We start from the raw sequence: 21232 nt of genomic DNA, 5'->3' as shown, positions 1-21232 counted from the left end.
CCCCCTGTGCCCCCTGACCTTTGCCCCCTGACCCCAGGCCGGGTGGGTGTCGGTGACCGGGACCTTCGGGGCCATCACGGACTGGGGGGGCGACGCCGCCCCCGCCCCCGGCCGGGGCCTGGCCCGGGCCCTGCAGTGGGGACCCCTCGCCCGGGCCGTGAGTCTGGGGGCGCTGGGGTCACATTTGGGGGGCTGGGGGGCACATCTGGGGGGGCTGGGGGCACATCTGGGGGGCTGGGGTCACATTTGGGGAGTCCAGGGTCACATTTAGGGGGTCTGGGGTCACCGTTGGGGGGTCTGGGGCATATTTTGGCAATCTGGGGTCACCTTTGGGGATCTGGAGTCACATTTGGGGGTCTGGGGTCACCGTTGGGGGGTCTGGGGTCACATTTAGGGGGGTGGAGTCACATTTGGGGAGGTGGGGTCACATTTGGGGACTCTGGGGTCACATTTGGGGGTCCAGGGTCACATTTGGGGGGTCTGGGGTCACATTTGGGGGTCCATGGTCACATTTAGGGGGTCTGGGGTCACCTTTGGGGGTCTGGGGTCACAATTTCGGGGGGTGGGGTCACATTTAGGGGTCTGGGGTCAGCTTTGGGGGTCAAGGGTCACCTGTGGGGGTCTGGGGTCACATTTGGGGGTCTGGGATCACCGTTGGGGGGTCTGGGGTCACCGTTGGGGGGTCCAGGTCACTTTTGGGGGTCCAGGGTCACATTTGGGGGTCTGGGGTCACATTTCGGGGGGTGGGGTCACGTTGGGGGGTGGGGTCACATTTTGGGGGGTGGGGTCACATTTTGGGGGGTGGGGTCACATTTTGGGGCTCCAGGGCCTGGGGCCGTGGGTGGGGGTCCCTGAGCCCCCCTCACCCTGCCCCTCCCCCAGCTCCACGCCCCCGTGACCGAGGACAGCGACGAGGAGGCGGAGCCATGACAGGCCACGCCCACCCAAGCCGCGCACAGAGGGGTGGAGCCTGTACAAGCCACGCCCCTACCTGTGCCATAAACGGACCTGGTGTGGCTGAGGCCACGCCCACAACTGGAACCACGCCCCAAATGGGCAGAGCCTTTAAAGCCACACCCACCTCATTAACAGAGCTGGCCACACCCAGTGGGTGGGGCTTATTTAAACCAGAGTGCCTGAAGCCCTTCCCAGTATGGGTGGGGCCTTTGGAAGCCCCACCCACTTTTATTAAAAATACAAATGCTGTTCACAGGGGGCTCCACCCACAAATGAAGCCACTCCCACTGTGGGTGGGGCCTCTCGAGGCCACACCCAGGACCACTCCCGCAGAGGGCGTGGCCAGCAAAACCCCGCCCCTTTCACGGTCAATAAAGGATTTGCCGCGCCAGGTGTGGGCGGGGCCAGGTGTCGGTTAATGAGCGGCGCCAGGTAGCGAGGGGGGCGTGGCCTGGCGGGGCGTGGCCGGGGCGTGGCCTCACCACTTGCCGCGCTTGCTCCAGTCCTTGGGGGTGAAGTGCAGGCACTTGGCGTCGATGCGCAGCAGCCGCTTCAGCATGGCGCGCTCGTGGCCCTCCACGATGTCCTCGGAGAGCGTCAGGATGTACTGGCCCTGCGGGTGGGACAGGTGGGACAGGTGTGTCAGGTGTGTCAGGTGTGCACAGGTGGGACAGGTGTGCACAGGTGGGACAGGTGGGACAGGTGTGCACAGGTGGGACAGGTGTGCACAGGTGGGACAGGTGAGACAGGTGTGCACAGGTGGGACAGGTGTGCACAGGTGGGACGGGTGTGTACAGGCGGTACAGGTGGGACAGGTGTGCACAGGTGGGACAGGTGAGACAGGTGGGACAGGTGTGCACAGGTGGGACAGGTGTGTCAGGGTGTACTGGCCCTGCGGGTGGGACGGGTGGGACAGGTGGGACAGGTGTGCACAGGTGGGACAGGTGTGCACAGGTGGGACGGGTGTGTACAGGCGGTACAGGTGGGACAGGTGTGCACAGGTGGGACAGGTGAGACAGGTGGGACAGGTGTGCACAGGTGGGACAGGTGAGACAGGTGTGCACAGGTGGGACAGGTGGGACAGGTGTGTCAGGGTGTACTGGCCCTGCGGGTGGGACAGGTGGGACAGGTGTGCACAGGTGGGACAGGTGTGTCAGGGTGTACTGACCCTGTACAGGTGTGTCAGGATGTACTGGCCCTGCGGGTGTGCACAGGTGGGACAGGTGAGACAGGTGAGGCAGGGTGTACTGACCTCACACAGGTGTGCACAGGTGTGTCAGCATGTACTCACCCCGTACAGGTGAGCACAGGCGAAGGACAAATTTGTCCGTGGCACCCAGGTGTCCAAAGGGGGACACAGGGAAATGTTCTATGGCCCCCCCCAGGTGTGTGTGGGCCCCCCCCAGGTGTGTGTGGGCCCCCCCCAGGTGTGTGGGGCCTCACCTTGTAGTAGTTGATGAGGTTCAGGTACTGCAGGGTGGAGATCACGTCCTCCTTCTTGATGCTCGTGATCTCGCTGATCTCACTGGGGAGGGGGAAATGAGGGGGGGGCTGCACCCCCAGACCCCCCCAGGACCCCCAGACCCCCCCAGACCCCCCCAAAATCCCCAGGACCCCCCCAGAAACTCCCCAACCCCCCCCAGCCAACCCGACCCCCCCAGAGCCCCCTGGGGTTGGGACAATGAGGGGGCGGAGCCTGGACTGTGTGGGCGTGGTTAAAGCGAATCGAGGGCGTGGCCTGGAACCGCTAATGCTGAGCATTGATTGACAGATGGGGCGGAGTCTCAAGGGCGTGGCTTTTGGCAATGTGGGCGTGGCCTGGAGAAGCTGCCACGCCCCATGTGCTGGGCGTGTGCTTGTGGTGGGTGGGGCTTCAGAGAGGGGGTGGATCTTTGTGAGGGTGTGGCCCAAAAGGGCGTGGCTTGGGTGAGACACACCCATAATGGCTATTGCCCTGTGGTGGGCGGAGCTTTGGGAAGGGGTGGAGCCTCAGGACAAAGGGTGTGGCTGCGTGAAGGGGCGTGGCTGGGAAGGGGGCGTGGCTCACTTGATGGTGATCTGGGGCCGCTCCCCGGCCTCGGCCTTGAGCCCCATGAGGATCTCGAGGATGGTCTGGGACCAGTAACTGCGGTACGAGAGCAGCCCCAGGTCCGAGAGCGGCTTCTCAGGTGTGCCCGTCTTCCCCTCCACCTTGGAGAGCTCGTAACCTGGCACAGGTGAGGGACAGGGACAGGTGAGGGACAGGGACAGGGGAGGGACAGGGACAGGGGAGGGACAGCGGGACAGGGGAGGGACAGAGGGACAGGGGAGGGACAAGGCTGGGACAGGGGAGGGACAGAGGGACAGGTGAGGGACAGAGGGACAGGGGAGGGACAGAGGGACAGGTGAGGGACAGAGGGACAGGTGAGGGACAGGTGAGAGAGGGACAGGTGAAGGGTGGGACAGGTGAGGGACAGGTGAGGGACAGGTGAGCACAGGTAGGGACAGGGGAGGGACAGAGGGACCGGGGAGGGACAGAGGGACAGGTGAGGGACAGGTGAGGGACAGAGGGACAGGTGGGGACAAGGCTGGGACAGGTGAGGGACAGGGGAGGGACAGAGGGACAGGTGGGGACAAGGCTGGGACAGGGGAGGGACAGAGGGACACGTGGGGGACAGAGGGACAGGTGAGGGACAGCGGGGACAGGGGAGGGACAGAGGGACAGGGGAGGGACAGGTGAGGGACAGGGGAGGGACAGGTGGGGACAAGGCTGGGACAGGGGAGGGACAGAGGGACAGGTGAAGGATGGGTGGGACACGTGGGGGACAGGTGAGGGGCAAGGGAGGGACAGGGGAGGGACAACGGGGACAGGTGAGGGACAGGTGGGGGACAGAACAGGTGAGGGACAGGTGAGCACAGGTAGGGACAGGTGGGGGGACAGGGCTTTAGGGTGGGGTTTGGGGGTCCCAGGTGTTTGGGGTGGGGTTTGGGGTGGGGTTTGGGGGTCCCAGGGGTTTGGGGTGGGGTTTGGGGAGGGATTTGGGGGTCCCAGGGGTTTGGGGTGGGGTTTGGGGAGGGATTTGGGGGTCCCAGGGGTTTGGGTTGGGGTTTGGGGGTCCCAGGGGTTTGGGGTGGGGTTTGGGGAGGGATTTGGGGGTCCCAGGGGTTTGGGGTGGGGTTTGGGGAGGGGTTTGGGGGTCCCAGGGGTTGGGGGGCACTGACTGAACTCGATGAGCAGCTTGCCGTAGCCGCGGCGCTGGTACGGGGGCAGGGTCAGGATGCAGGCCACGTTGTAATCCTCGGTCGACTCCTTCTCCTGCAGGGAACCCCAGGATCGGATCCCAAAACCCCCCGGGATCACCCCAAAATCTCCCATGGAGCTCCCAACATCCCTCAGGAATCCCCAAACCCCTTTTTTTCCCCCTCCAGGACCCCCCAAGACCCTCCCCAAATCCCCTCTTTCCCCCCTTTCCCCACCCTTCATCCCTCAGTGCTCCCATCCACTCCCTCTAAACGCCCCAAATCCCCCCCAGACCCCCTCAATTCCCCCCCAGACCCCCTCAAATCCCCCCCCAATCCCTCCCAGACTCCCCAGTTCCCTCCCAAATCCCCCCCAAATCCCCCCCAGACCCCCTCAAATCTCCCCCAGACCCCCTCAAATCCCCCCCAGACCCCCCAGACCCTCTCAAATCCCCTGACCCCTTCAAATCCCCCCACAAATCCCCTCCAAATCCCTCCCAAACTCCCCAGTTCCCTCCCAAATCCCCCCCAAATCCCCTCCAGACCCCCAAATTTCCCCATAGTCCCCCCAATTTCCCCCCCAGACCCCCAAAATCCCCTCCAGACCCCCCAATTTCCCCCCCCCCAGACCCCCTCAAATCCCCCCAGACCCCTTCCAATCCCTCCCAGACTCCCCAATTCCCTCCCAAATCCCCCCCAAATCCCCTCCAGACCCCCAAATCCCCCCCAGACCCCCCTCAAATCCCCTCCAGACCCCCAATTTCCCCCCCCAGACCCCCCCAAATCCCCCCCAAGCCCCCCACCTTGGAGAAGTAGCCCACGATGTGGAAGCCTTTGCAGTCGTACTCGGTCATGACGTAGAAGAGGAAGGGGTCGGTGTCGTAGTAAAGGGTCTTGTGGTCCAGGAAACACTTGGCCAGCAGGCAAAGGTTCTGCGAGTAGCTCTGGGGAGGGGTCCCGGGGGGGTCAGCGGGGTGCGGGATGGGGGAGACCCCCCCCCCCCCATCCCCCGGGACCCCTCCCCAGAGCCCCCTCACCTTGTTCTTGCGGCCGTCGATCTCGAAGAAGGAGATGGTGCCCTTGCGGTAAATCTCGTTGCCGGGGGGGTGCCGCAGGTCACACTTGGTCTGGGGAGGGGTTTGGGGGGGGGTTTTGGGGGATTTTGGGGGGTTTTGAGGGGGTTTTGGGGGATTTTGGGGGGGTTTGAGGGGGTTTTTGGGGGATTTTGGGGGGGGTTTGAGGAGGGGTTTGGGAGATTTGGGGGGTTTTGGAGGGAATGGAAGGGGAAGATCAGGGGAAAAGAAGGAGAAAAAGGGGAATTGGGGAGAAGAAATGGGAGAGAGAGGGAAAAAATTAGGGGGAGGAAATTTGGGGTAAGGAACTCCCCCAAACCCCCCTAAAACTCCCCTAAATCCTCTTAAAACTCCCCAAATCCCCCTAAATCCCCCTAAAACTCCCCAAATCCCCCTAAATCCCCCTAAAACTCCCCAAATCCCCTAAAACTCCCCAAATCCCCCTAAATCCCCCTGAAACTCCCCCAAATCCCCCTAAACCCCTCTAAAACCCCTCCCGACCCCCCTAAAACTCCCCTAAATCCCCCTACAACTCCCTCAAAGCCCCCTGAAACTCCCCTAAATCCCCCCAAACTCCCCTAAAACTCCCCCAAACCCCCCCAAAACCCCCCTCAAGCGCCCCGAAGCCCCCGGCCCCGTACCAGGTGCCGCTGCAGGCAGCGCAGGCTGTGGCCGTACTTGAGGCAGAACTCGCACAGGTAGAGCACCGGGAGCCCCGTCAGCTCCTGCGGGTACGGCGAGAAGTACCAGGGCTTGAGGCGGTGCCGGCCCAGCTCGATGCACTCGATGTTCTTCATCCTGGTGACGATGTCGTCGTGGCTGCGGTCCGACACCAGGCTCCCGGTCATGCGCGGCGCCGAGGGGGCCCCGTCCGACGAGTCCTGCGAGTCCTGGCGCGGGGGGACAGCGGGGTCAGGGCCCGGGGGGGTTCCCTTCCCTTGGCTTCCCCACCGCCAGCTGATTTTTGTCTGTTCCTGCCTCAGTTTCCCCACCGCCAGCTGATTTTTCCTTGTTCCTGCCTCAGTTTCCCCATTGCCAGCTGATTTTTGTCTTTTCCTGCCTCAGTTTCCCCATCGCCAGCTGATTTTTGTCTCTTCCTGCCTCAGTTTCCCCATTGCCAGCTGATTTCTCCCTGTTCCTGCCTCAGTTTCCCCATCGCCAGCTGATTTTTGTCTTTTCCTGCCTCAGTTTCCCCATCGCCAGCTGATTTTTGTCTTTTCCTGCCTCAGTTTCCCCATCGCCAGCTGATTTTTGTCTCTTCCTGCCTCAGTTTCCCCATCGCCAGCTGATTTTTGTCTCTTCCTGCCTCAGTTTCCCCATTGCCAGCTGATTTCTCCCTGTTCCTGCCTCAGTTTCCCCATCGCCAGCTGATTTTTGTCTGTTCCTGCCTCAGTTTCCCCATTTCCAGCTGATTTTTCCCTGTTCCTGCCTCAGTTTCCCCATCGCCAGCTGATTTTTGTCTCTTCCTGCCTCAGTTTCCCCATTTCCAGCTGATTTTTGTCTCTTCCTGCCTCAGTTTCCCCATTGCCAGCTGATTTTTCCCTGTTCCTGCCTCAGTTTCCCCATCGCCAGCTGATTTTTGTCTCTTCCTGCCTCAGTTTCCCCATCGCCAGCTGATTTTTCCTTGTTCCTGCCTCAGTTTCCCCATCGCCAGCTGATTTTTGTCTCTTCCTGCCTCAGTTTCCCCATCGCCAGCTGATTTTTCCCTGTTCCTGCCTCAGTTTCCCCATCGCCAGCTGATTTTTGTCTCTTCCTGCCTCAGTTTCCCCATTGCCAGCTGATTTTTGTCTCTTCCTGCCTCAGTTTCCCCATTGCCAGCTGATTTTTGTCTCTTCCTGCCTCAGTTTCCCCATTTCCAGCTGATTTTTGTCTCTTCCTGCCTCAGTTTCCCCATCGCCAGCTGATTTTTGTCTCTTCCTGCCTCAGTTTCCCCATTGCCAGCTGATTTTTGTCTCTTCCTGCCTCAGTTTCCCCATCGCCAGCTGATTTTTGTCTCTTCCTGCCTCAGTTTCCCCATCGCCAGCTGATTTTTCCCTGTTCCTGCCTCAGTTTCCCCATCGCCAGCTGATTTTTCCCTGTTCCTGCCTCAGTTTCCCCATCGCCAGCTGATTTTTGTCTCTTCCTGCCTCAGTTTCCCCATTGCCAGCTGATTTCTCCCTGTTCCTGCCTCAGTTTCCCCATCGCCAGCTGATTTTTGTCTTTTCCTGCCTCAGTTTCCCCATCGCCAGCTGATTTTTGTCTTTTCCTGCCTCAGTTTCCCCATCGCCAGCTGATTTTTGTCTCTTCCTGCCTCAGTTTCCCCATCGCCAGCTGATTTTTGTCTCTTCCTGCCTCAGTTTCCCCATTGCCAGCTGATTTCTCCCTGTTCCTGCCTCAGTTTCCCCATCGCCAGCTGATTTTTGTCTGTTCCTGCCTCAGTTTCCCCATTTCCAGCTGATTTTTCCCTGTTCCTGCCTCAGTTTCCCCATCGCCAGCTGATTTTTGTCTCTTCCTGCCTCAGTTTCCCCATTTCCAGCTGATTTTTGTCTCTTCCTGCCTCAGTTTCCCCATTGCCAGCTGATTTTTCCCTGTTCCTGCCTCAGTTTCCCCCATCGCCAGCTGATTTTTGTCTCTTCCTGCCTCAGTTTCCCCATCGCCAGCTGATTTTTCCTTGTTCCTGCCTCAGTTTCCCCATCGCCAGCTGATTTTTGTCTCTTCCTGCCTCAGTTTCCCCATCGCCAGCTGATTTTTCCCTGTTCCTGCCTCAGTTTCCCCATCGCCAGCTGATTTTTGTCTCTTCCTGCCTCAGTTTCCCCATTGCCAGCTGATTTTTGTCTCTTCCTGCCTCAGTTTCCCCATTGCCAGCTGATTTTTGTCTCTTCCTGCCTCAGTTTCCCCATTTCCAGCTGATTTTTGTCTCTTCCTGCCTCAGTTTCCCCATCGCCAGCTGATTTTTGTCTCTTCCTGCCTCAGTTTCCCCATTGCCAGCTGATTTTTGTCTCTTCCTGCCTCAGTTTCCCCATCGCCAGCTGATTTTTGTCTCTTCCTGCCTCAGTTTCCCCATCGCCAGCTGATTTTTCCCTGTTCCTGCCTCAGTTTCCCCATCGCCAGCTGATTTTTCCCTGTTCCTGCCTCAGTTTCCCCATCGCCAGCTGATTTTTGTCTCTTCCTGCCTCAGTTTCCCCATCGCCAGCTGATTTTTCCTTGTTCCTGCCTCAGTTTCCCCATTGCCAGCTGATTTTTGTCTCTTCCTGCCTCAGTTTCCCCATCTCCAGCTGTTTTTTTTCCCTGCTTCTGCCTCAGTTTCTCTGTCTCCAGGTGGTCTTTCAAGTTTTCCCCATTTCAAGTTGCTTTTCCCAATTCTGCCTCAGTTTCCCCATTTTTAAGTTGCTTTTCCCCATCCCTGCCTCAGTTTCCCCATTTTTAGGTTGCTTTTCCCCATCCCTGCCTCAGTTTCCCCATTTTTAGGTCATTCCCTCTCTATTCCTGCCTCAGTTTCCCCATTTTCAGGTCATTTCACCCCCATTCCTGCCTCAGTTTCCCCATTTCCAGTTGATTTTTCCTCACTCCCAGGCCATTTGCCCCTCCCCTGCCTCAGTTTCCCCAGCCCCAGGGCCCATTTCCCTCCTCCCCTCCCCCCTGGCAGCCCCCGGGGCGGGGCAGCCCCTCCCCCCACGGTGTCCCCAGGTGTCCCCAGGTGTCCCCAGGTGTCCCCACCTCGTCTGTCCCCAGGCACGCCGATTTCCTCTTCCGGCCCGGCTGAGCCGCCACCGCCCGGCGCGCGGAGCCGTTCTGGGGGGAGAGGGGGGTCAGCACCCGGAACCCCCCCAAAAATCCCCCAAAATCACCCCAAAACTGCCCCAAATCACCCCGGAACACCCCAAAATCACCCCAAAACTGCCCAAAATTCCCCAAACCGCCCCAAAATCACCCCAAAACGGCCCCAAATCCCCCAAACCGCCCCAAAATCACCCCGGAACACCCCAAAATCACCCCAAAACTGTCCAAAATCACCTCAAAACACCCCAAAATCCCCCAAACCACCCCAACATCACCCCGGAACACCCCAAAATCCCCCAAAACGCCCCAAAATCCCCCAAACCGCCCCAAAATAACCCCAAAACTGCCCAAAATCACCCCAAAACTGCCCAAAATTCCCCAAACCGCCTCAAAATCACCCCAAAACTGCCCAAAATCACCTCGAAACACCCCAAAATCACCCTAAAACATCCCAAACTGCCCCAAAACGCCCTAAACTCACCCCAAAACCCCTCAAAACCCCCCAAACTGCCCCAAAACCCCACAAAATCACCCCAAGCCCCCGAAACGGCCCCAAAATCACCTCAAAACACCAAAACCACCCCCAACCCCCCCCAAAAAAACACCCCAAGCCCCCCGAAATCTCCCCCAAAACACCCCAGGACCGCCCCAAAACCACCCCAGAACACCCGACCTCACCCCAAAACCCACCCAGACACCCCCAAATCCACCCCAACCCCCCAACCCCAACCCCGGGTCAGCCCCAAAGCCACGGAACGAACCCCAAAATCCGTCCCAAACCCCCCCAGCCCCCCCCCAGATCCCCCCAAATCCCCCAACCCCCCCCCCAGCCCCAGATCTGGGACCCCCCCTCCGATTTTTGGGGATTCCCCCCCCCCCCCCAGGTTTTGGGGATCCCCCTGTGGGTTTGGGGCCCCCCCCCGGGAGTGGGATGGGGTTACTGGTCTTTACTGGTGTGTTACTGGTGTGTTACTGGTGTGTTACTGGTGTGTCACTGGTGTTACTGGTGTGTTACTGGTGTGTTACTGGTGTTACTGGTGTGTTACTGGAGTGTTACTGGAGTGTTACTGGTGTCACTGGTGTGTTACTGGTGTCACTGGTGTGTTACTGGTGTTACTGGTGTGTTACTGGTGTTACTAGTGTGTTACTGGTGTGTTACTGGTGTTACTGGTGTGTTACTGGTGTGTCACTGGTGTGTTACTGGAGTGTTACTGGTGTTACTGGTGTGTTACTGGAGTGTTACTGGTGTTACTGGTGTGTTACTGGAGTGTTACTGGTGTTACTGGTGTGTTACTGGAGTGTTACTGGTGTTACTGGTGTGTTACTGGTGTTACTGGTGTGTTACTGGTGTGTTACTGGTGTTACTGGTGTGTTACTGGAGTGTTACTGGTGTTACTGGTGTGTTACTGGAGTGTTACTGGTGTTACTGGTGTGTTACTGGAGTGTTACTGGTGTTACTGGTGTGTTACTGGAGTGTTACTGGTGTTACTGGTGTGTTACTGGAGTGTTACTGGTGTTACTGGTGTGTTACTGGTGTTACTGGTGTGTTACTGGAGTGTTACTGGTGTTACTGGTGTGTTACTGGAGTGTTACTGGTGTTACTGGTGTGTTACTGGTGTCACTGGTGTGTTACTGGTGTTACTGGTGTCACTGGTGTGTTACTGGTGTGTTACTGGTGTTACTGGTGTGTTACTGGTGTTACTGGTGTCACTGGTGTGTCACTGGTGTGTTACTGGTGTTACTGGTGTGTTACTGGTGTGTCACTGGTGTGTTACTGGTGTTACTGGTGTGTTACTGGTGTTACTGGTGTGTTACTGGAGTGTTACTGGTGTTACTGGTGTGTTACTGGAGTGTTACTGGTGTTACTGGTGTGTTACTGGTGTTACTGGTGTGTTACTGGAGTGTTACTGGTGTGTTACTGGAGTGTTACTGGTGTTACTGGTGTGTTACTGGTGTCACTGGTGTGTTACTGGTGTGTTACTGGTGTTACTGGTGTGTTACTGGTGTTACTGGTGTCACTGGTGTGTTACTGGTGTGTTACTGGTGTTACTGGTGTGTTACTGGTGTGTTACTGGTGTTACTGGTGTGTTACTGGTGTGTTACTGGTGTGTCACTGGTGTGTTACTGGTGTTACTGGTGTGTTACTGGTGTGTTACTGGTGTCACTGGTGTGTCACTGGTGTGTTACTGGTGTTACTGGTGTGTTACTGGTGTCACTGGTGTGTCACTGGTGTGTTACTGGTGTTACTGGTGTGTTACTGGTGTTACTGGTGTGTCACTGGTGTGTTACTGGTGTTACTGGTGTGTTACTGGTGTGTTACTGGTGTCACTGGTGTGTCACTGGTGTGTTACTGGTGTTACTGGGCTCACCTGGGGGAAGACTGAGGCCTGCGAGGTCTCGGTGGGGGCGGGGACGGGCGTGGCCGGCGACACCACCTCGACCTTGCGCTTCTGGGACCAGTTCAAACCAGTTCAAACCAGTCCATCCCAGTTCAGTCCATCCCAGTCCCTCCCAGTCCATCCCAGTGATCCCAGTCCATCCCAGTGATCCCAGTCCATCCCAGTCCATTCCAGTGATCCCAGTCCCTCCCAGTCTGTCCCAGTCCATCCCAGTGATCCCAGTCCATCCCAGTCCCTCCCAGTCCGTCCCAGTCCGTCCCAGTCCATTCCAGTGATCCCAGTCCCTCCCAGTCCGTCCCAGTCCATCCCAGTCCGTCCCAGTCCATCCCAGTGATCCCAGTACGCCCGAGGAAGGGGAGGCTCAGGGGACACCCTGGGGACAGGGACAGGGTGACAGTGACCCCTGGGGACAGGGACACCCTGGGGACACCACGGGTGACAAAACCGGGACCTGCCAGGGGCCACCTCCGGGGCCAGCTGGGGACACTGGGGACCCTGGGGACATTGGGGACCCTGGGGACACTGGGGACCCTGGGGACCCTGGGGACATTGGGGACATTGGGGACGTTTGGGACATTTGGGGACCCTGGGGCCATTTGGGACCCTGGGACATTGGGGCTATTTGGGACCTGAGGTCATGTGGGACCCCGGGGACACTGGGGACCCTGAGGACATCTGGGGACATTAGGGACCCTGAGGAATTTGGGGACCCTGGGGCCATTTGGGACATTTGGGGACATTGGGGACCCTGGGGCCATTGGGGACATTGGAGACTCTGGGGACGTTTGGGACACTGAGGACATTTGGGGACCCTGGGGACACTTGGGGACACCGGGGCCATTTGGGGACCCTGGGAACACCTGGAGCCATTGGGGACCCTGGGGCCATTTGGGGACATTGGGGACCCTGAGGACATTTAGGACCCTGGGGCCATTTGGGGACCCTGGGGACACTTGGGGACGCCGGGGCCATTTGGGGACCCTGGGGACAATTGGGGACACTTGGGGACGCCGGGGCCATCGGGGGTTACCGTGGGGCGCTGGGGGGGCTCGGCCTCGCTCTCCTTGGGCAGGTGCAAGCGGAGCGTGATGGGCCCCGGCCCCGCTGGCCCCGCTGGCCCCGCTGGCCCCGCCGCTGGCCCCGGTGGCCCTGGTGGCCCCGGTGGCCCCGGCAAACTCTTCCCGCTGGCGGGGGCCACCGGCAGCGCCAGCTCCAGGCTCTTCCTCTGCGCCGGGAGGAAGAGGAGGGTTTAGGGGGACACGGAGGGGACGCGCAGGGGACAAAGCCACCGCGGCTCGGGGACCCTCCCGTCACCCCCCGGGGCCCCTCCCCGGGGACAGGGGGCCACCAAGGGCTCCTAAAGGGGACGGGGGTGGCCTCGAGGGGTCAGGGGTGTCCCCAGGGTCCCCTTAGAGGGGTCAGGGGTGTCCCCAAGGGGTCAGGGGTGTCCCCAGGGTCCCCTTAGAGGGGTCAGGGGTGTCCCCAGCGTCCCCTTAGAGGGGTCAGGGGTGTCCCCAAGGGGTCAGGGGTGTCCCCAGGGTCCTTTAAAGGGGTCAGAACTGTCCCCAGGGTCCCCTTAGAGGGGTTGGGGTTGTCCCCAAGGGGTCAGAGATGTCCCCAAGGAGTCGAGGACGTCCCCAAGGTCCCCAGAGAGGGACTGGGGATGTCCCCAAGGTCCCCTAAAGGAGTTGCAGGTGTCCCCAAGGGGTCGAGGTCCTTTAAGGGACCCCAAGGTCCCTTAAAGGGGTCAGGAATGTCCCCAGGGTCCCCTAGAGGGGCTGGGGATGTCCCCAAGGGTCCGGGGTGGCCCCTGGGTGGGTCCTGGGGATGTCACCACCCCCCAAGGGGTGTCCCCAGGGGATGTCCCTGCCGTGGGGGGTGAGTGTCCCCCCCCGAGGGGGTTTGGGGACTCCAGGTCTGTCCCCAGCGGCTCCGAGTGTCCCCTGTCCCTGTCCCCTGTCCTCTGTGTCCCCCCCCGTGTGTCCCCTCAGTGCTCAGTCCCCAAGGCTGTCCCCCCGTCCTTGCACTGTCACCTGCTCTGGGTGTCCCCAAACTGTCCCTTGGTGTCCCTCGCCCGTGTCCCCTGTCCCTGCTGTCCCCAAACTCTGTCCCTGTCCCACCCCCCAGGGCCACCCCCTGCCTTCACCCCCCCTCCTCAGCCCCCCCTGCTCTCCTGTCCCCTCGATGTCCCCTGTCCCCAGTGCCCTCTGTCCCTCCAGTGTCCCCTCGATGTCACCCATCCTCCCGGTGTCCCTTGTCACCCAATTCCCCCAGTCCCCTTTTCCCCGGTGTCCCCCATCCCCTCCCCATGTCCCCAAGTGTCCCCAGTGTCCCCCCCGTGTCCCTCACCAGGTCCCCATGTCCCCAAGTGTCCCCCCCATGTCCCTAGCTGTCCCCACTGTGTCCCCGTGTCCCCTCCCCATGTCCCTCACCGGGTCCCTGTGTCCCCTCCTGGCGTCCCCCCACCATGTCCCCAGTGTGTCCCCCATGTCCTCAGGTGTCCCCTCCCCGTGTCCCCGTGTCCTCACCGTGTCCCCAGGTGTCCCCTCCCCGTGTCCCCGTGTCCCTCACCGGGTCCCAATGCCCCTTCCCCGTGTCCCCAGGTGTCCCTCCCCGTGTCCCCAGGTGTCCCTCCCCGTGTCCCCAGGTGTCCCCTCCCCGTGTCCCCATGTCCTCACCGGGTCCCTGTCGGGGGAGCCGGGCCGGGAGCCGGGCAGGCCGTTCTTGGTGGGGGTCTTGGCCTCCTTGCGGGGCACCTGGACCCTCTTGAGGTCCAGCCGGTCGTGGGTCACCCACTCGTCCAGGCGCTTGTTGACTGGGGACAGCGGGGACACGCCGTGGTGGCACCGGGGCTGGCCCTCCCCCGTGTCCCCACCCACCCCTGGGGACACACGGGGTGACAGCGCCACCCCAACGTCCACCACGATGTCCACCACAACGTCCATCCCAATGTCCACCACAATGTCCACCACAATGTCCATCCCAATGTCCACCACAATGTCCACCACAATGTCCACCACAATGTCCACCACAACGTCCACCACAATGTCCACCACGATGTCCACCCCAACGTCCATCCCAATGTCCACCACAATGTCCACCACAATGTCCACCACAATGTCCATCCCAATGTCCATCCCAACGTCCATCCCAATGTCCACCACAACGTCCATCCCAACGTCCATCCCAATGTCCACCCCGATGTCCATCTATGTCCCCACCCACCCCTGGGGACACAGAGAGTGACAACGTCCACCCAATGTCCACCAAATGTCCACCCCACCGTCACCCCCAACCCCCCTGTGACCCCTCAGTGACCCCATCCCCATCCTTGGGGACACTTTTGGGGACACGCCGGGGGTGACATCGCGGTGCTGCCCCCCCCCAAACCCCTCTGTGCCCCCGCCAGCATCTGGGCGTGTCCCCAGCCCGGCCTTGGGGACCGCAGGGGGACCCCGGGGGGCTCTCCCCGTGTCCCCCCCGTGTCCCCGTGTCCCCCCGTGTCCCCCCCCGTGTCCCCCCCGTGTCCCCCCGTGTCCCCGTGTCCCCGTGTCCCCCCCGTGTCCCCGTGTCCCCCCCGTGTCCCCCCGTGTCCCCGTGTCCCGCTCACAGTCGATGTAGTGCACGTAGAACAGCTTCCTCCCGCTGATGTCCTTCACGCTCAGGATCTCGGCCAGCGCTGCGACAACGTGGGGGTCACCACCCGCCCCCTTCCGGGGACCCCCCCAGGGACCCCCAAACCCTCCTGGGACCCCCAACCCTCCAGGGACCCCCAGACCTGCCCAGGGACCCCCAGACTCCAGGGACCCCAAACCCTCCTGGGACCCCCAAACCCACCCAGGGACCCCAAACCCTCCTGGGACCCCAAACCCTCCAGGGACCCCCAGACCTGCCCAGGGACCCCCAGACTCCAGGGACCCCCAAACCCTCCTGGGACCCCCAAATACACCCAGGGAGACCCCCAAACTCCAGGGACCCCCCAACCCTCCAGGGACCCCCAAACTCCAGGGACCCCAAACCCTCCAGGGACCCCAAACCCGCCCGGAATTCTCCAAACCCGCCCAGGGACCCCAAGCCCCCCGCAGGGAGCCCCAAATACACCCAGGGACCCCCAAACCCGCCCAGGGACCCCAAACCCGCCCAGGGACCCCCAGACCTGCCCAGGGACCCCAAACCCACCCAGGGACCCCAAATCCACCCAGGGACCCCAAACCCGCCCAGGGACCCCCAGACCTGCCCAGGGACCCCAAACCTGCCCAGGGACCCCCAAACTCTCCTGGGACCCCAAATACACCCAGGGACCCCCAACCCTCCAGGGACCCCCAAACTCTCCAGGGACCCCCAGACCTGCCCAGGGACCCCAAACCCCCCAGGGACCTCCCCCCAGCCTGGGCTCTCCCCAAACCCCCCCAGTGACCCCCTCATGTCCCCAAACCCCCTTGGGACCCCGACACCCCCCCCGGGCCCAGGCCCCGCCCCTTCCTCAGACCACGCCCCAAGGAGCCCCGCCCCTCCGCGCAAACCCCGCCCCCTCACACAGCCCCGCCCCGCCTCCCCGCTCCCGCCCTTTCCCGCAGCCCCGCCCCCGTGCCCTGATTGGCTCCCCCCCGCGCTAAGCCCCGCCCCACTCACGCCACTCATCCTCGTTGTCCTGGTTACGGCGCAGCACGGGCAGGCGGCAGCCCTCGGACACCTCCCCCTGCGGGGGCGGGGCCTCGTCAGGGCCGGGGGGGCCCCAAAACCCCCGCGGGGGGTTCGGGGGGTCCCCGAGCCCTTCCGGAGGCTCCCGGAACCCCTCGGGAGGGTCCCCGAACCCCCTCCGCGCTGCCCCCCCCCGCCCGCTCCCCACCTCCGCCATTCTCCTCCCGGCCTCCGCTTCCGGCCGGCCCGACGCGCTTCCGGGATGCGGCCACGCCCCGGCGCGGCCCCGCCCCCGGTTGGCGGGAGCGCGCGCGCGCGCGCGCGGCGGGGAGGGGTGGGCGGGGCCTTCCCGGCAGCCGCGTCACGTGGGGCGCGGCGCTTCCGCCAGCGGCGGCGCGAGCGGGGACCCCCCCCCCGCCCTTCCCGCGCCCCCCGGGACCCCCCCGGGACCCCCCGGACCCCCGCCATGGAGGACGGTGAGTGCTGAGCCCCGCCGGGGCCGCTGTGGGGCCGTTCCGCCCCGAGTGACGTCCGGGGGGTTCCGGGGTGAGCGGAGCGTGCGGGCCCTTTAAGGGGGGCGGGTTTAAATGGGGAGGGGGGGGGGGGCGGCTCTTTTTGGGGGGAGACCCCCTCCGTTAGAGTGAGCCCCGTTAAGTAACCCCCTTTTATTGCGACAGCGCCGTGAAGAGACCCCCCCCCCGTTAGTGCGACCCCCCCGTTAATGCGACCCCGCCCCTTAACGTGACCCCTCCCCTTAGTGCGGCCCCTCCCCTTAATGCCACCCCCCCCCAAAAGCCACCCCCTTTTAAAGTGACCCCTCAACGTGATCCCCCCTTTTATTGCGACACCCCCTCGAAGAGACCCCCCCCCCTTAACGCGACCCCCCCCATAACGACGCTCCCCTCGAAGCCCACCCCCTTAAAGCCCCTCCCCCCCGAAGCCCCTCCCCCCTAAAGCCCCGCCCCCCCATTAACGCCCCCCCGTTGCCCCCCCAGTGACCCCCCCGGACCTCCTGCCCTTCCTGCTGCAGAACTGGGGCGCTCAGGGTGAGTGGGGACCCCGCGGGAACGGCGCTGGGGGGGTCTGGGAACCCCCTGAGGTGGGGTGGGGGGGGGGTTCGGGGGGTCTGACGGGACCCCCCCCCCCCAACTCCCGTGCCCCCCCAGAGGCGGGGGGGGCGGCGCCGTTCGTGGAGATCCTGGAGCAGCCCAAGCAGCGCGGGATGAGGTTCCGCTACAAGTGCGAGGGGCGCTCGGCCGGGAGCATCCCCGGGGAGCACAGCACCGAGAGCACCAAGACCCACCCCACCATCCGCGTGAGTGCCCCAGTATGGACCAGTATGGACCAGTAACCGCCCCTGACCCCCAGTGCCCCCCCAGTGCCCCCCCAGTGCCCCCATCCCCGGGGAGCACAGCACTGAGAGCACCAAGACCCACCCCACCATCCGCGTGAGTGCCCCAGTATAAACCAGTATGGACCAGTAACCGCCCCTGACCCTCCTGAGCCCCCCCAGTGCCCCCCCAGTGCCCCCCAGTGCCCCCAGCCCCAGGGAGCACAGCACTGAGAGCACCAAGACCCACCCCACCATCCGCGTGAGTGTCCCAGTATAAACCAGTATGGACCAGTATGGACCAGTAACTGCCCCTGACCCTCCTGAGCCCCCCCAGTGCCCCCCCAGTGCCCCCCCAGTGCCCCCAGCCCCAGGGAGCACAGCACCGAGAGCACCAAGACCCACCCCACCATCCGCGTGAGTGCCCCAGTATGGACCAGTATGGACCAGTAACCGCCCCTGACCCCCCAGTGACCCCCCAGTGCCCCCCCAGTGCCCCCCCAGTGCCCCCAGCCCCGGGGAGCACAGCACCGAGAGCACCAAGACCCCCCCCACCATCCGCGTGAGTGCCCCAGTATAAACCAGTATGGACCAGTATGGACCAGTGTTCACCAATAACTGCCCAGGACCCTCCCTGAGACCCCCCCCAGTGCCCCCCAGCCCCGGTGGAGGGGGGGGGTGTTCAGCACCCACCTCCCCCAGACCCATCCCAGCATCCGTGTGAGCCTCCCAGTGCAAACCAGTGCAGACCAGTACAGACCAGTACAGAACAGTACAGGGCAGCGCGTGTCCCCCACAGGTGAACAACTACCGGGGCCCGGGGCGGGTGCGGGTGTCGCTGGTGACCAAGGACCCCCCCCACCGCCCCCACCCCCACGAGCTGGTGGGCAAGGACTGCAAGGACGGCTTCTACGAGGCCGAGCTGTGCCCCGAGCGCAGCATCCACAGGTGGGACCCCCAAAAACCGGGGACACCCCCCCCCCAAAAACCGGGGACACCCCCCCCAAAAACGGGAATACCCCCCACAAAAACGGGGAGACACTCCCCCCCCCCACCAAAATCAGGGACAGCCCCAAAAATGGAGAGACAGCCCCCAAATCGGGGACACCCCCCAAAATCGGGAACACCCCCCAAAATCGGGGACACCCCCAGATCGGGGACACCCCCCCAAAAATGGGGAGACAGCCCCCAGATTGGGGACACCCCCCCCCCCCAAAACTGGGGAGACATCTCCAAAATCGGGGACTCCCCCCCAAAAATGGGGAGACAGCCCTCAAATCGGGGACACCCCCCCTCAAATTGGGGACACCCCCCAAAATCAGGGACACCCCCAAAACCGGGGGGACACCCCCACGGGGCAGGTGGGAGCACCCAAAACTGGGGAACCCCCCCCAAAAGAGCAGGTGGGGTCACCCATAGGATTGGGGAACCCCCCTACAGGGCAGATGGTATCTCCCGAGATATTGGGGAGCCCCCTGCAGGACAGGTGGGATCACCCAAAAAAAGGGGGGGGACTCCCAAAATACAGGACCCTCCCAGGAGTCCTGAGATCCCCAAAATTTGGGGTCCCTGCCCCGGAGTATCCCGGGGTGGGGGGAGGGGGAGATTCCAAGATCCAGGTTGACCCCTGACCCCCCCCCCCCCCAATTTTGGGGTCAGTTTCCAGAATTTGGGGATCCAGTGCGTGAAGAAGCGGGAGCTGGAGGCGGCCGTGGCCGAGCGGATCCGCACCAACAACAACCCCTTCAACGGTACTGGGAGCACTGGGAGGGACTGGGAGGGACCGGCAGGGACTGGGAGGGAACTGGGAGGGAACTGGGAGGGACCGGGAGGGACTGGGAGGGCACTGGGAGGGACTGGGAGGGAACTGGGAGGGACTGGGAGGGCACTGGGAGGGAACTGGGAGGGACCGGCAGGGACTGGGAGGGAACTGGGAGGGAACTGGGAGGGACCGGGAGGGACTGGGAGGGAACTGGGAGGGACATGGAGGGAACTGGGAGGGACATGGAGGGAACTGGGAGGGAACTGGGAGGGAATGGAGCGGGCCAGAAGGCACTGGGAGTTACTGGGAGGGCACTGGGAGGGGACTGGGAAGAGTCTGGGGGGACAGGGAGGCACTGGTTTTTACTGGGAGCGGGACCGGTGGGCACTGGGTGTTACTGGGAGAGCACTGGGGGTGGTCCTGGGGCTGCTGGGGGCGTCACTGGTGCGTACTGGGCTGTACTGGTCCGTACTGGGCAGTGCCAGGGGAGCAGCGCGGGGGTGGGTATGACCTGGGGGTGTCGCTGGGGGGCGTCACTGGTCTGTACTGGTTTGTACTGGTTTGTACTGGTTTGTACTGGTTTGTACGGGTTTGCGGCGGTCCGTCCCGCCCATACTGGTTTGTACTGGTCTGTACTGGGCAGTGCCGGCGGAGCAGCGCGGGGGCGAGTACGACCTGGCCGCGGTCAGGCTCTGCTTCCAGGTGTGGGTGAGGGGCCCGGGGGGGCTGCAGCCCCTCCCCCCCGTCCTGTCCCAGCCCATCTACGACAACCGTGAGTGGGGACCTGGGGGACACCTGGGACACCTGGGGACACCTGGGACACCTGGGACACCTGGGGGACACCTGGGACACCTGGGGGACATCCCTGGGACACCTGAGGGACACCTGGGGGACATCCCTGGGACACCTGGGGGACACCTGGGGGACATCCCTGGGACACCTGAGGGACACCTGGGGGACACCTGGGACACCTGGGGGACACCTGGGGGACATCCCTGGGACACCTGGGGGACACCTGGGGGACATCCCTGGGACACCTGGGGGACATCCCTGGGACACCTGGGGACACCTGGGGGACACCTGGGACACCTGGGGGACACCTGGGACACCTGGGACACCTGGGACACCTGGGGGACACCTGGGACACCTGGGACACCTGAGGGACACCTGGGGGACACCTGGGGGACACCTGGGACACCTGGAACACCTGGGGGAAACCTGGGGGACACCTGGGACACCTGGGGGACATCCCTGGGACACCTGGGGGACACCTGGGGGACACCTGGGGGACACCTGGGACACCTGGGGGACACCTGGGGGACACCTGGGGGACATCCCTGGGACACCTGAGGGACACCTGGGGACACCTGGGGGACACCTGGGACACCTGGGGGACATCCCTGGGACACCTGGGGGACACCTGGGGGACATCCCTGGGACACCTGGGGGACACCTGGGGGACACCTGGGACACCTGGGGGACACCTGGGGGACACCTAGGGGACACCTGGGACACCTGGGGGACATCCCTGGGACACCTGGGGGACACCTGGGACACCTGGGGACACCTGGGGGACACCTGGGGGACATCCCTGGGACACCTGAGGGACACCTGGGGGACACCTGGGACACCTGAGGGACACCTGGGGGACACCTGGGACACCTGGGGGACACCTGGGGGACATCCCTGGGACACCTGGGGGACACCTGGGGGACACCTAGGGGACACCTGGGACACCTGGGGACACCTGGGACACCTGGGGGATACCTGAGGGACATCCCTGGGACACCTGTGACCCCTGTGTGACACCTGTGTGACCCCTGAGTGACACCTGAGTGACACCTGTGTGACCCCTGAGTGACCCCTGAGTGACACCTGAGTGACCCCTGTGTGACACCTGAGTGACCCCTGTGTGACACCTGACACCTGTGTGACCCCTGTGTGACCCGTGTGTGACCCGTGTGTGACCCTTGTGTGACCCCTGAGTGACCCCTGTGTGACCCCTGTGTGACCCGTGTGTGATACCTGTGTGACACCTGTGTGACCCCTGAGTGACACCTGTGTGACCCCTGTGTGACCCCTGTGTGACCCC

General features: G+C 62.9%; 2 protein-coding genes and 1 long non-coding RNA gene across 4 annotated transcripts; 2 read left to right on the top strand and 1 right to left on the bottom strand.

Moving 5' to 3' along the window:
* The first annotated feature begins 37 nt into the window (after nt 1-37).
* On the top strand, nt 38-1352 carry LOC128782596 (uncharacterized). The gene is made up of 2 exons (XR_008428857.1): nt 38-157; nt 883-1352. It is a non-coding gene; the product is annotated as an uncharacterized LOC128782596 (long non-coding RNA).
* Nucleotides 1146-16265, bottom strand: LOC128782595 (histone acetyltransferase KAT5). 2 transcript variants are annotated; one of them, XM_053933001.1, is made up of 13 exons: nt 16040-16265; nt 15018-15086; nt 14086-14222; nt 12438-12632; nt 11378-11458; nt 8946-9020; nt 5891-6139; nt 5214-5303; nt 4980-5120; nt 4159-4252; nt 3005-3164; nt 2401-2482; nt 1146-1570 (listed from the first exon to the last, which is right to left on the bottom strand). In XM_053933001.1, the coding sequence occupies exons 1-13, from the start codon at nt 16263-16265 to the stop codon at nt 1436-1438; spliced, it is 1734 nt and encodes a 577-aa protein (XP_053788976.1). In that variant the 3' UTR covers nt 1146-1435. The 2 variants fall into 2 exon arrangements, with proteins under 2 accessions (XP_053788976.1, XP_053788977.1); XM_053933002.1 differs by lacking the exon at nt 12438-12632.
* Nucleotides 16266-16310: 45 nt separating this feature from the next.
* On the top strand, nt 16311-19912 carry LOC128782594 (transcription factor p65-like; the record flags this gene model as incomplete). The annotated part of the gene is made up of 6 exons (XM_053933000.1): nt 16311-16524; nt 17044-17094; nt 17215-17363; nt 18178-18326; nt 19038-19129; nt 19784-19912. Coding segments are annotated over exons 1-6 (784 nt in total), but the record flags the coding sequence as incomplete, so codon positions are not given.
* Between the last annotated feature and the right edge of the window lie 1320 nt (nt 19913-21232).

This window comes from Vidua chalybeata (assembly GCF_026979565.1).
Source record: "Vidua chalybeata isolate OUT-0048 chromosome 32 unlocalized genomic scaffold, bVidCha1 merged haplotype SUPER_32_unloc_1, whole genome shotgun sequence".
NCBI classification, from domain to species: domain Eukaryota; kingdom Metazoa; phylum Chordata; class Aves; order Passeriformes; family Viduidae; genus Vidua; species Vidua chalybeata.
This window is presented reverse-complemented; position numbering and strand designations above follow the sequence as displayed.

What these genes read in the sequence shown, in the direction of transcription:
- LOC128782595 (XM_053933001.1), bottom strand. Translation starts at nt 16,265, where the DNA reads ATGGCGGAGGTGGGGAGCGGGCGGGGGGGGGCAGCGCGGAGGGGGTTC. An exon ending in TCGACGGCCGCAAGAACAAG is followed by an intron (nt 5,121 to 5,213) that starts GTGAGGGGGCTC and finishes ACCCCTCCCCAG; the next exon opens with AGCTACTCGCAGAACCTTTG. An exon ending in ACCTCATCAACTACTACAAG is followed by an intron (nt 1,571 to 2,400) that starts GTGAGGCCCCAC and finishes TCCCACCCGCAG; the next exon opens with GGCCAGTACATCCTGACGCT.